The sequence below is a fragment of the Fulmarus glacialis genome, unplaced genomic scaffold (assembly GCF_000690835.1).
Source record: "Fulmarus glacialis isolate BGI_N327 unplaced genomic scaffold, ASM69083v1 scaffold7540, whole genome shotgun sequence".
NCBI lineage: Eukaryota > Metazoa > Chordata > Aves > Procellariiformes > Procellariidae > Fulmarus > Fulmarus glacialis.
In genome coordinates, this window is record NW_009185757.1 from 68784 (window position 1) to 83645 (window position 14862).

General features: G+C 43.4%; 1 protein-coding gene across 1 annotated transcript; it reads right to left on the bottom strand.

Moving 5' to 3' along the window:
• Positions 1-294: 294 nt before the first annotated feature.
• On the bottom strand, positions 295-14587 carry LOC104076391 (metabotropic glutamate receptor 3; the record flags this gene model as incomplete). The annotated part of the gene is made up of 3 exons (XM_009577271.1): positions 295-835; positions 6421-6595; positions 13472-14587. Coding segments are annotated over 3 exons (1365 nt in total), but the record flags the coding sequence as incomplete, so codon positions are not given.
• Between the last annotated feature and the right edge of the window lie 275 nt (positions 14588-14862).

Sequence of the window (14862 nt, forward strand, 5' to 3'; positions counted from 1 at the left end):
CTTGTACATCCAACAGTATATATCCGGAGTGTCTGCTTTTCAAGCCTCAGTGGTGTTGCCTGTGGAGTCAATGAGAATTTTGCTGTTGACCTCAGCTGGAATGAGATCAACAGGAACAAGCCCTTCGGTAAATATGCTCAGACAGAGTAATCAAAGGTGTGTTTGTTTCCTTAATGACTTTTTGGACCAGGCAGAAGGGAGGATTTCAGATTTTTTCAATAGAGTGAGGGCGGCTATCCTGGTGTCTAGGGAAATGTAATGACCTTGAGGGAGGAAGAAACAAAAATGAAACCATGCTGAAAAACTTTTATCTTTTTATTATTGGTGCCTTTACATTAATACTGCTGAGAAAACCAATCTGTTACACGTAAGGTAACTGTAATATACAACATAGAAATGCAGTCTAAGTTAATTACAACAAGGAGCTACAAAAAAATTTCGTAGGAAAGAAGTCACCTAACATTGCAACTGTGCTTGCAACAAATCACTCCCTTACTGAAGGACTATGCACATTGTGAACCATGGTTATTTACATGTCCCTTACAACCGTTAACAACAGAAGGGCTAAAATCAGTCTAAAAAGTTCCAGAACATCACTATATACTGTACAATCCTCAAAAATAATTTATTACACTGTTTCTAAAAAAAGGTACTAGTTTTGTTTTGATTTCTTTTGTTTTCTGGTGTTTTCCGGAGTGCACAACATGTGCAAAATTTTGCCTAACAGTCTAAAAACTCAAGAACTGAACTGCAAGTCACAATCACAGAGATGAAGTGGTGGAGTCCAGGACTTCCCTTCCGTTGCAGACAGTCGGTACGTACATACTAGCAGATGCTGAAAGAGAAAGAGAGGCGAAAATCAACTGACTTCAGGGCAGCAAAAAATCACAACACAGAGGATTAGAACTTATGTTGATCTGGACCATCTCACCCGATTTAACCAAGATGCTCAATGAAAAGTCACTGTGTGTGACTGTGTCAGCAGCGGAGCTGATGGAGGTACTGCTCGCACCTCTGCGAGGCAATTCAGATCTGAGGCTGAAGCACCCTCTGGAGGAACCTGATTTCTCTTTGCTGACCTTTGAGAGCACTTAGGGTGATTAAGCTTCTACGAGAAGTGTCTGAATAAAATACATGAGATTTTTTTGACGATTCTGGGCCACTGGGTCTCACTTCATAGCATTTTGCATGGTAGTGTGAATTAATATAACTAGAGTGGTGCTAAGATATCCCTGTAGAATAAAAAGTGAACCTTTGGATTTTTCATGTTTTATTGGCAAGAAATACTAAGGTCTGATCCTTTGAGCTTTCACATAATTGGAACGGACATTCCTGAAATAAAATATATGCATTTCTAAATCCAGGAGAGAATCCACCTCTGCATATTAGGACTGTGGGTTGATCTACTTTTTAATTAAAAAAAATAAGAATTCTATGTACATGTTGGATGGAGTGAAGAAATTTTTGAATAAATGAATTTGAAAGCAAGATTATTTCTCACCTAATCCCAGAATATTTTCTGGCCATAATACCCTTCATTTCGAGGAGCTCTGGATTGGGATTCAATATGCATTCAGAGGTGAGGGCCAGATTCTGACACCCTTGTCTATATTGCCTAATATTTTATACAATAGGTTTTCATTGCTTCAGTGATATGACAGTTGAATCTGAGTATCAGAATCTGTTTCTAAATGTATTTGTATTTTGACTGTAGGATATATTACCATTCTGCTAAAGCCTTGTGGATTTTAATTTAAAAGCAAGCTGGTTTGTCAATCTTTGTTAAAATTATCCATTGGGCATCAGGAATGTGTTTTCAGATACTCTGTGACATCTCTGCTCGAGGAACCATAAAGCCGTTTTTTGAAAGATACATTAGGTTAATGATAACAGTGACCCAGAGAAATGTGATGCCTTCATCAAAGAAAACACACGGCAAGCAATGACTTAGTAAACTCAATCATCCAGTGTAAAAAGCAATTTATGCAGCTGACAAGGGCATGCTCAGTCTTCCAAAACTGGTACTGGCTACACTCTCAGTTGCAGACTGGTTTTCTAAAGATGCTCAGCATCATTTTCAGAACAGATCATTCTTTTTTTCAAATCAGCTACTATTTCTAATTCTTTCGTTGACTGAATAAATATAAATGGAAAACAGAACTGCTTTAACAAGAAATTTAGAAGCATCGATTGGACTAACCTACCACTTAGAGGGCCGGACATATTCCTGATAAACAGGTGAGCCAAGAATGAGCCCCTGCTCTGAATTAGGTAGATGGAGTTTGGTCTCTCACAACCTGGATATGTGTCGAAAAGAGTCATTTGTAGATAAAAGAGCACAGGGCATCATGTTTATGATTTTGTGAAAATTAACTATCAGGCTTTGTATTCGGTTTTTAACTGGGTATAATATGGCAGCACATTGACCTGAAATTTGTATTATTGTTGTTATTTTTATTTCTACTTATTGTTGGCAAATAGAAAAATCAGTACTGCTTAGGAGACCTCATTCAAATCCCTGTTCTAGTGCAGCATGACTACAGGCAAAAGCATTTTGTTTCTGTGAACATCAGTCACCCACCCAGAACTTTTTTAGCTTCAGGGTTTTTTTGAAGTCCAACACCCTGAAGGGCATGAATAGCTCAAATACTACAGTAACTGGGTCAGGAGGATGTCAAAGTTGGACAGAGAAATATGGTGGTAGGTGAGAAACAAGTGGCCTTGCCTTTTGAGTTCCCAGGCTTCCTCCACAGCACCTACCTCTCCTGCAGTGCTGGGAGGCAGTTAGTAACGCTGCTGGATGGAGTCAAGTGTTCACACTGAGTATCCAGCTCTCTCTGAGACTGAACAAAAGATCCTGCTCTTCCTTACAGACCTCAGCAACGTTAATTGCAGGGTTCTGAGTTTCACATCGTGTCTTATAGCAGCAGCCAAGGGGTTTCCTGAAATATGGCTGGACCTGCTAGAGGCACTTCACCTCCATTTTGCCTTGTGTTGAGGCCAAGGAAAAATGTGTGACGTGACCAGAAGCCTTGATTTGGCTGCAATTCATGCTTTTGATCTCCTCCTTCCTGGCAGTCCCTCATTTGGCTTTGATAATCCAAGGCAAAGAACCAGAGGCAAAATGCAAGAGCCCAGCACTGCCGTGGGCACCTTGCAGCATGCCTACATGGTCAGGAACAGGCAGGTTCAAACTTGCTTTCTGTCTGCCACTTCCTCTGCTCATGCTCACAGCCGGACAACTGTGAGTTAATCATGTATAAAAGCCATATATCAGGGCTAGTTTGGAGCAAGGGCTGGGAAAATAAATTCTGAGGGAGAAAATTTACCAGCCTGGCTATAAACAGTAGCTTCAATTCTTTTTCTGACCCCTGTGGAGGACACCTAGAGGAGCTCAAGTCTCTGTGCTGCTCTCCATGTGGACATAACTTGGATGAATGACACCTTCTGGGTGTAAAAGCTCAGCCTGAATCATGTAGGTGCTTACATCAGTCCTGAGTTCTCTGGGAAGTTTTATGAGTGCTGACCTCCTACCTTATGGGAATACCTTTGCCAAGCCCATAAAACAGACCACAGGAAAACTGGGGAACATCCCGATGGAGGAAACACTGCAGGGGAAGCAGAACTTACGTAGCACTCTGCCAAATGTGAATTTTCATATTCAAATAAACGTGTATGGATATATACATTTCAAAACATGTCATATACCTAGGTACACATACATCCTGCCTCTCTTCAGCTTAAATCTATATTCTTTTGTAGTCCAGACTTCAGCTGTCAAAATGATCAAAGCTCGGTGCCTCTAAAACATGTTTTCTCACTTAACAGTCAAGTATTCACCTCTACTCGCTTTCTGTAGAGCACGTAGCAAAGAGGAGCTGTGTTCAGGTGGCTACATGAGGTGCTCAGTTTAGCTCTCATGACCACTACTGCACTGCAGCTTATGTGGTTGACCATTGACTCAAGCCCTCCCTCCCTCCTCAGTTTAAGGATGTAATTGCGATACACATCTAACACTTAACGCTACCCAAGAGCATCATGAGTGTTACTTACCTTTTCTCATAGTCTTTGACCAGTTTTCACGGTTCAAAGAATTGTGTTAAAAACTGTCTGTGAGTCATTTGCTGTTCACGACCCACCATGCTCATGGCATTAATGACTGACGGAGTGAAGAGGTGGTGGCAGCCCTCAGATGCAATGGAGGTGGGAATCCGTGGAGATAGGAAACACACTGCCCATTCAAGCAGCTTGGGTACTCCTGTCCTCTGAAGTTCTGACAATGAACAAGAACTGGCTTTTTGGATGTGCTGTTACTAGAATGCCCTAGAGCTAATTTTGATCAGTCTCATACTAAACAGTTTCTGACTGATGAAAACACCATCAAGACCAAAATAAAAACAAGTTGACAGCCCTGGGACTGATGAGACGAATATTTTAGACATGAATTAGAATCAATTTGGATGACAACCCTTTTGGAGGCTTATAAATTACAAAACATTTTTTAAAAAAAGACAATTTATTTAAAATAATTTACAAATAAATGAAAATGAGTAAGGAAAAACTTTCTGTCTTAAAAATATTGGCGCTGTGATAGTGTTATTCTCAGTATTATTTTCCCCAAAATTGTCCGAAATGGAAACTATAGGGCTTTTTCCATTGTATGTGATAGACCTTTTAGTCTTATTTCCAGGTCCATGTGTTGCCATGGTCTGAAAAGACCAACAAATACGAGCAGCCCTTATTCAGCTAGGTGTAAGCAGGAAAAGTAAATGACTGCGGCCTCCTTTCTAAACAATGAAGTAGCAAGAGATTGCATATCTGGATTTTTATGCTTTCCTTAATGTCTTAAAGCTATTCACAATCCTGAAAAAGTAGACTTTTAATGTAAAGATGTGCACTGAGGATATCTTTCAGTTGCATGCATGCTTGCGCACACACATGTATTATCCAACAATTATAATAAAAAAATCAAATTCCAAAATGCAATCCTGTACAAAAGTATCCATGAATCAAAATGGTTTCTGACTAAGCCTATTCTGTAGTATGAGAGGACTAAAAAAATTGGAAAGACCGCTTACACAAAATTCATAAGGGATGAAAATAATCTCATGGGACTTATCACTTCACCAAGAGACCGAACTTCTAAAGGTTATTGGGAATCCATTGGTCTTGCAAATCCAGCCCTTTTGGGGGTGCCCAGCACTTTGGGCACTTAGGGCCATTTCATCTCTCTTGGTTTAAGTTTTCCAAAAGAGCAAGGAGATTTTCGTTTCTGGTGTCAGGGCTGGATGCAGTCCTGACTTTGATGAGATGGGGAACGAGTAGAGACACATGGCTGCTCTTTTGTTAAGGGACCATGGGCATTCACACACAACATGGTTTGGGGTGGGAGAGCCAGAGATGGCTGGGACCCCATTACCTCTAATCCCTGCCAATGTGATACACAGCAGGGCCCCAGGTTCCTTCCACATTCTGTCTGAAACCTGAAGTGCCAAAGATTTCTAGCCAATTTTGAAATTTAGGTCATACTCAAAAACCTCAGGCTAGGTTAGTATGAACTTGCTGGCAAGCCTTGCTCTGTGTCCCCCCTTTCCTCTCTTTCTTATTCCTTGCCTCTCTCTAGTTGTAGTGTGCTATTTCAATTAGCTTTCCAGGTCAGACACGCTGTCTGCAGAGCTCCGTGAACAAGGTGCTGTGTGCTCCCATCCTTGACTAGTTAAGCTTGGCAAGGAAAAAAAAAAACAAACATACAGGTGACCTATTTTTTTTTTTTTAAATCCAAAAAAAATCTCTCAGCAACTCACCCAGAAGAGAAGCGACAACCTCAAATCAAAATCACAGATGTGAATCTGTTTGGGATGAAGAGACTGAAGATGAGGGAAAGGAGGGAGGCAGAGCAGATGAGGTGTCCTTGCAGCAGAGCACTGATTGCTTCTCCCGGCTGTGGCATTTACAAAGGGTATTGCTCAATGCTCAGCATACAGATACAGCTTACGGCATCCCTTGTATGCATTTGCTGCAGACTTGGAGCCTTTCCTTATAATGCAGGTGATAAGAGCCATTGAGAGCATGCTGCGTTGTGGCCCAGGTCCCGTCACTTTGACAGGAATACTCCAGAGCGATCTGTTCCTGTCGCTGCTGCGAGAGACAGCAAGCGACGGGCTCTACTTGCTTTGTGCAGGGATGGAGTCAGAGCCTGCCGAAAGGTTTCTGCTGACTTCAGTGAGCTTTAGAGCAGGCTCTGGGCCTATTCCCATGGGAGGGGGCTGAGTTTTTCTCTCCAGACCCAAGTGAAGTGATGCTTCCACGGGGTACACAGCCTGGCCTATAAAGGTCTTTTTGTTGCTGATATAAAACCCATCTTGTCTTTACGCAAACTCACCCACATCCTTACAGAAAGGTGGCAGTTTTGTTACTTACACTGGGAGTAAGTGGTCCCGGTCCCACTGACGCTGAACCTGTTGAGATGGAGTCTGTGAGTGACCACGTTCTTCTGGGGCTGGAAGAGGATGATGTGCACCTTGGGCGCAAACAAGCAGCCCAGCACAACAAAGCCGCTCAGACTCACAGAGATGCACATGGTGGTGGTTTGCACCTAGGAGAGAGTGGGCGCAAAGCGCTGTGTTTCAGTATGGAAAGCTCTGAAATGCAGAGTATTAGAAGCATTATCATACAACAGTAGGAACCAGAGTCCTGGGGGTTTGCACTGGTACGGGCTGGCCTGAACATCGGTCGTGTCCTTAGCTTCCACAATCCTAGGATCATATGAGGGAGGTGCGTGGTGCTGATGGTGCTCTGCATATCAGGGGGAGCTTGACTGAGTGTGTTCTCCCTCAGTTTAGCAAAGAAAGAGTAGTTCTGCTCTCTCTCTCATCCTCCATGTCCTTGATTCCTAAATTGATCAGGAAGTTCTCTGTAACGCCTGTCATGCAACAACTGGGCAAAGCTGGCTGCAGTGGAAAGCAGCTTGCATATACCATGCTTTATGTGGGGTTATGCCTCATGCAAAGCATCTACTTGAAAACCAGTTTAGCCTCCAGCCTCAATCCTAATCAGAGAACTTGAACAATCCCTTGCAGAAACATAGGTGTGATTTGGAGTAAAGGTAAGAGCTGGTGACATTTGTCAGACTGGACATGAAAAGGCCCTGACTTTGAGACTTAAGTGTCTGGGCTCAGAAATGAATTGTTTGTAAGGCTGCAGGATTTTAGAGTAGTTGCCTTGGGACATTGTTAGTGTAACTTTGCTGGCACTGTCTATCTTTCTTCCTTTTTTGTTCAATGGTATAACTAGGTGCCAGTTTACTGCCTCATTTTCAGTTTATATTCTTTTCTTGCAAGCAGATTCCTTAATTAAGATGTTGAATTAAACTGCTTTAAACTCTACTGCTTAATTTGAATGATTATACATCCGTGGCTCACTTTTCCTTAGTTACACTCCTGCAGTCCTTGGAGATTAGCCTTCTTCCATGGGAATGCTTCTCATATCTCCTTGTCAGAAATAATTGGTGCAAAATGAAAAATAGAGTAGGGAATGGACTTTGTTGCTTTATATGTGTATACAGGGCACCAAATGCTTTGTCAGCAGTGAGTATAATTAATGTGATCATATAATAATCACTCTTTGCCCAAGGTAGATGTGGCAAAGCACCACGAAAAAGAGCTCAGCTCTCACAGGGTGAGTGAACATGGAAGACCCTGCGGGAGCAGCATGAGGAAGGGACACCTTAGTGATTCCAGCTGCACTTTCTCCTTCACTTCCTTGCATTTGGCCCACAGGGCTCTGCAGTCAGTCCTGGGTGGGTCTTGAACTGGTAAAACAGGACTGGGAGTTTTCTTATAAAACAAGAATAAAGGAAGGTAGTTGTTCCAAGGTAAGTTCTCTTCACTAGCAAAGCCCTCCTCCTCCCCAGCCTGCTCTGCTAGGGTTTGTGCCTCCCAGAGCAGCTCAGCTGTGCTGACACAATTATACGCTCGATCAATGAAATGATTTGGGTTAAAAATAGCCCCATCCCACAGAGTTCCTTTTAACCCAGGTCAGTTCAGTGGTTTGGTGTGTAAGCCAGCCTCACAGACACTGGCGGGCTGGCAGAACGGAGGCAATCCTACTAGACCAGGCAGGAACGACTGGCAGGGGGGGCCAGCTCCTTGAGCCAGAATTACCCCTAAAGAAAATGCAGGGGAGAACTGTCTAAACAGTAGGAACTTTGGACACCTGATTTCCTTATAACCAGTTTAACACCCAGACTTTTCCCTTCCTGTGTTATGGCAGCATTTCTTAAGCTTTTGTCTAAGGTGATCATGTTGAAAATGCCCTTAAATGTGCTAGATATTGGGGCTGCTGTGAATTTATGTTACGCGTACTTATTTAATCATATCATTTAATTATTTCATTGTATCTTTGATTTTGAAATCAGTGTGGATCTCTGCATGAAAATCAATGGCATCACAGAAATGTATCTTTTCCAGGAGCTTTCCTTTAAATTTTTGATAGTGCAGCTAAAAGGGTCAGCCACCAAACGCAGCAGTTTGCAGAGCAGTTTCTGGCCTCTGCTTTGGGATCTTCTAGACCTTCTGCGAACATCTTCTGGGATCATTGGAGGACTCTTGGGAACACTTCAAGGAACGTCAGGGTGCCTTGCTGCTGCTGGGAGAAGATTGCTGCAGAAGGCTGTGACTTCTAGCAACCTCCATCAGCTCCTAAGGAGCTCTGTCAGCTGTCCTGGACCAGCTTGGAGCTTTTGTCTGAGCTGACTCTTGCTTAGGTAAGGTTGGGCACTCTTGTTGCAGGTGCTGGGAAGAGCCCTCTGTAAGTGCTAACCTACAGCAGCATGCAGAAATGTGCACAGAAGAGAGCTAGAAACCTTGCTGAAGGCTGTGTTTGTGTGCAGAGCAAGGGGGATGCCACAGGGCATGGTGCCCAGCGCCCACAGGGGCAACTATCCCTGGTATATCAGGATTGACCCAGACCGAGCTCCCGAGGGAGGATGCAGCTCTGCAGCTTTGGGGCTGCAGGGATGCCTGAGGCCTCTCACGGGGGCTGAGGGAGTTGTCCTCCTTTTCTGCAGGAGGTGTGGACAATTTCTGTTGCCAAGTTAAGGAGCTACGGGAGGAGGTCAGCAGACTTTGCAGCGTCAGACATGATGAGAAAAAGGTGGGCTGGATCTTCTCTGACACTACAGGTACAAGAGCCTGGCCTGTGCTAGAGAAGAAGTAGGCAGCCAGTGTTTGTTGAGCTGGGAAATGGAGACTCCTGTGATGATGAAGGCTGGAAGTCTGTCACTTGTGGGTAGCAGGCAGATGGATCCTGCTCTACTTGCAGAACTGCAGTTCTGTAGGTCAGTACCCTGGCAGCAGGGCGAGGAGAGGGAATTGCACTCTGTGTGAGAGAGCAGCGGGAGTGAATGAGCTCTGCCCAGCAATCGGTCTTGAGCTAGCTGATAGATTATGGGTCAGGATTAGCGGGCAGACCAAGGTGGACAACATTGTGGTGGGTGTCTGCTATAGACCACGTAATCAGGAAGAAGTAGAAGAGGTATTTTTCAGACAGCTGGAAGAAGTCTCACGTTTGTAGGCCCTGGTCTTCTTGGGGCAGTTCAACCACCCTGATACCCGCTGGAGGGACAACACAGCAGGGCAGAGGCAATGCAAGAGGTTTTTGGAGCATGCTGAGGTCAACTTCCTAACACAGGTGATTGAGGAACTGATGAAGAAAGACGCTCTGCATGACCTCATACTTGGAAACAAGCAAGAACTTGTCAAGAATGTGATAGGCAGGGAAAGCTTTGGCTGCCACAACCAGCAAATGGTGGAATTCAGGATTCCAAGGGGAGGAAGCAAAGCAAAAAGTAGGATCGTCACCCTGCAGAGCAGGTTGACCTGTTCAAGCATCTTCTTGGAAGAATACCATGGGATATGGCCCTGGAGAGAAAAGGGGTCCAGGAGGCCTGGCTGTTTTTCAAGAATCGCCTCATCCAAGCTTAAGAATTGCCCATCCCAATGGGCAGGAAATCAAGTAAATGTGGCAGGAGGCTTGCATGGATGAGCAGTGACTGCCAATAGTCAGTCAGGGTTTACACAGGGGAAATTATGCTTAACCAACCTGATAGACTTCTACTGTGAAAAGGTGGATGATGAGAGAGTAGTTGATATTATTTATTTTGTCTTTAGTAAGGCTTTTAACACTGTCTCCTATAACATCCTCAGCGACAAGCTGATGAAGTACAGGCTAGATAAGTGGACGGTGAGGTGGACTGAAAGCTGCCTGAACTGTTGGGCTCAAAGGATTGAGATCAGTGGCACAAAGTCCAACCTGAGGCCAGTCACTAGTTGTTCCAGGGGTTGATATTAAGACCAATGCAGCTTAACACCTTCATTAACAACCTGGGTGCTGGGACAGAATGAACCCTCAATGAGTTTGAAGATGATACAGAATTGGGAGGAGTCATTGATACACCAGATAGCCAGGCTGCCATCCAGAGGTACCTCAACAAGCTGAAGAAATGGGATGACAGGAACCTCATGAAGTTCAACAAAGGGAAGAGCAGAGTCCTGCACCTTGGGAGGAACAACCCCAGGCACCAGTACATGCTGGGGGCCATCCAGCTGGAAAGCAGCTTTGCAGAGAAGATCCTGGGACAACAAGTATATCATGAGCCAGCAATGTGCCTCCTGGGCTGCATTATGCAGAGCGTTGCCAGCAGGTCAAGGGCAATGATCCCTCCCCTCTGCTCAGCACTGGTGTGACACATGTGGGGTGCTGTGCCCAGCTCTGGGCTCACCAGTACAAGAGAGACATGAACATACTGGAGGAAGTGCAGCAAAGGGCCGTGGAGATGATTAAGGGACTGGAACAACTGTCATATGAGGAGAGGCTGAGAGAGCTGGGACTGCTCAGCCTGGAGAAGAGAAGGCTCAGGAGGATCTTATCAGTGCGTATAAGTACTTCATGGGAGGAGAAAAGACAAAGGAGCCAGACTCTTCCTAGTGATGCCCAGTGACAGGACAAGAGTCCATGGGCTGGACCAAAATACAGGAAATTCTGTTTAAACATAAGAAAACTATGAAGATGGTCAAACACTGGTCAGGTTGCCCAAAGAAGTTGTGGAGTCTCCATCCTTGGAGATATTCAAAACCTGACTGGACACAGCCCTGAGTGACCTGCTTTGAGCAGGGGAGGTTGGACAAGACAGTTCCCAGAGGTCCCTTCCAACCTTGGTGATTGTGTGAAGACATGTTGTGTGTGGAAAAATCCCACAGCTGACGTCATGATGGAATCACCAAGAGCTCTACTGTAAACCCTTCCCCCAGCATTCCTTTTGCTGTTAAAATTTATTCAATTCAGGGAGAAGAGAGTGGTCGTGCCAATATAAGCAAGTTTAGTCTAACAGAAAAAAAGTATGTATGTAGTGGAGGCATAGCTATACCATAAACCCTTCTCACAGCAGAGGAGGCCTTAACCAAATAGCAGGGTTAATGGCGAGTTAATTTGGTGGGTGAATCTGTGAGACATACAGTAATATGCCATCCCAGCATATCTAACATGCTGTCTGGCACCTGTCATATAGGGTTCATACAGGGACATTTCTGCTTCAGTATTCAACATTCATACTATGTTGAACTACTTTTTTTTGTTTGTTCTTTAACCACTGCAGTGTGTTCAACAGCAAAACTCTGGATAAATTTCCAGGAGCTCTCCCTTTTTTTTCAGGAGGGTCAGTCGTAAGTGATGTTTGTGCTTAAGGATAAAATCTCAAGCCAGTCAACATTCATTTTTTTCATTGCTACTATTATGTGTCTAAGGTTGTTTATTGGTGATGCTGCCATTATTGGTCTACATTAGGATGGCACAGGTTGATTCAGAGTCAACATGTAACACAGCATGGAAATTAAATATGGGCTTTTCAAAGGATCCCCAGAAGTGTAGACATCTAGGATAGGATTTTCAAAAAGCTCCTGACATGTCATGAAAGTACGAAAAAAGGTATTAAAAGCATTTTCTGTCATTTTGGTAAGACTCTGGTTAGCTTATTTGGAATCTTGTATTTAAATTAAATGTTTACAGGTAGTTTTGAAAATCCCACTAGGGAGATAAGGCTGAAAAATGCTGCTTGAGCAATCAAGTCATGCTCATTTTGACCATTAGTGTCTGTGCTGCCCACTCACGTGACTGTCTGCATGGATAGTACCCCTCCTTCTGTGTCTATCTTCCTGATTACTTTAGGTGTCCGGATCTGTTCCCCAGTGCCTTCCTTAAACTTTTCCTTCATTAGCTTCCATCCTTTACTCGCCATTCTAATTTCTCCTGAGACTGAATAATCCCTTTCTCTCTTTTTGTTGCCTTGAAATTATTTATAGTCTGTGATCACGTCTCCCTGGGTTTACTCTTGTCTAGACTAAATATATTTAGCTCTTTTATTGTCACTCTGTGTGTCTTACTGCATTGTTTGTTATCTATCCTTGTTTTCTCGAGGTTTTCAGTACCTTTCCTAAGCTGAGAAAAATAGTACTAAATACACTGTTCCAGGGTGGTCACACCAAAAGTATGTTAAGTGACATTATTAGCTCCACAGTTTTACATGCTATTTCATGTACATACTACTGGTAATAATACCACCCTAAGCTGATCTACCTTTCTTCTGGGCAGAAAGTTGAATTAATTCACCGCAAACTGCTGTAAGAGCCAACTCCAGCAGTCACTTCTCACATCCTAATAAGTGTGAGATTTCCAGTGGAGCAGATCTGAATCTTTTTCTGAGACAATTTTCTTCTGTCCAAAAATATGATTTTATTGAACTTGAAGCTTTGCAACACTATGTGACAATTTAAACAATTTAATGTTTTTTAAGTTTGTTGGTGAAGGCTGACCAGTATTTTCTGCTCAGTGAGGTATGTGTTTTATCCCCTACAAAGTGAAGAAAGAATAAAAAGTTCTATATTCAAGCATAACATCTGTTGGAATTTTTTTTTTTTTTTAAACAACCCTGTTTCATAGGAAATTTTGAAATTCTTTCCTTATCTTTTTTATTTGGAAGAAAATACCATGTTTGAATGGCAGATTCTTTTGCAGAAGGAGACTAGTTAGTTCAGTTCTTAATTTAAGGTCCACCTCCACCAAATAACTCATTCTGACTCATTCTAGCTCATGATCTACTAGGTTTTTCTGTTAGGACTATGACTTCACATACCGATGTACCAGTATGAATACCATACGCTATGTCTCTATCACAATCAGACTGATAGTGCTAATCCCCTCCACCTCTAACTGTACATGCTCAGTCTGAAATGAGACCATCTTTCTTAGAAATAAGCTAAAATTTGGTAATATGCTTAGATGGGTATGAACATTGAAACAGAGCTGGTTTGCAAGGGATGCAGAGGACAAAAGAAGTGAAAGAAGCTTTTAGTGAATGACAACAGGGTCCTTTAAAGTGATGCACATGATTTATGGAAACAGATATCCAAAGACTTACTCTGTAGTCACTGGATGTCACATAAAATATGGGGAGAAAGGCCAGCCATATGATGCACGTTGTGTACATTGTGAAACCGATAAACTTGGCTTCGTTGAAGTTCTCTGGACACTTCCGTGTTTTGAAGGCATATACAGTGCATAAGACTACGAGGATTACATCATATGTTAAGGAGATTAACATACTGGAATCTTTGACATTGCATTTCAATATGACAGTCTCTCTTTTCTCAGGAAGAGTGTACCGCCTGGTGCCAGGGGCCTCCAAGATAAGCCACACGGACACCACCACGATCTGTACCAAAATGAGACTCAGGCAGATGAACACCTGAGAGCTGGGGCTGATGAACTTAGGCCTTTGAGCACCGTTCTTTACACCATCAAATATTCTGGCTATGCAGTTTGTTTTTGTCAGAAGGGCAGAGTAGCAGACAGCAAAGGAACTTCCTAGCCCCAAACGACGCAGGGTGCAGATAGCTGGAGAAGGTTTGGCTATGAAGAAGAAAGTCATGCTGTAAGACAGGAAGACCCCAAAGAGCAATATGTAGCACAGTTCACGGCCAGAGGCTTTGACCAGGGGGGTATTGTTGTGCTTGATGAACACTGCAATGACCATAAAAGTACAAATAAAGCCCAGGCATGCAATGGTAACAGGACCTATTGCCCAAGCATCTTCCCACTTGATGTAGTCTTCTGGTAGGTCGTAACAGCCGGTCAGGTCAGCTGTGGGCCATTTTCCAGGCCCACAGTCTGCACAGGTGAATTCATCAGCCAGGTACTCATAGGTTTCACAGGGAATACAAATCCAACAGCAGACGTCTCCTGGTTGCATATTCTTCATCTCATTAGGAGCACAGGGGTCACTGCACTGAGAGACAGGGACGGAGCTCCTGGACCAGTGGATAGAGTCTACTTCAAGTGACAAGGTTTCTGCCCAGTGACCGACCTTCACATAGGAGTATCTGCCTCCAGTGTACTGGAAATTGAACACGTTGTATCGTCCTATCCCATCTCCATAAGCATCAAATTTGACCATACTGTCCGCAGCATTGGGAGGGTTGAATGGAGCTGTGAAAAAAAAAGAAATAGAGAATGTTATTATCAAAACCGCAGATGACTTTTTTCATCCCTTTTGGCCACCTGACAGCTTAGTGTCAACAGGTAAGTTGAGAGGTCTGTATCTGTCTCATTTCTGAACATGGAAGAATAAAAGAACTCAGATAATAGAATTCCACTTTACTGCATGAGAAATATTTGTAAATGTGGAGAGTTAGATTACCAATGTCCTTACTTTTTTTGCCCTGGATACAGATGAATTCTCTAATTATTTCCCCCAGTATGCACAACTGTTACCTTTCACATTTTCTCTTGAAAGAAGGAGATCTGCTTCTA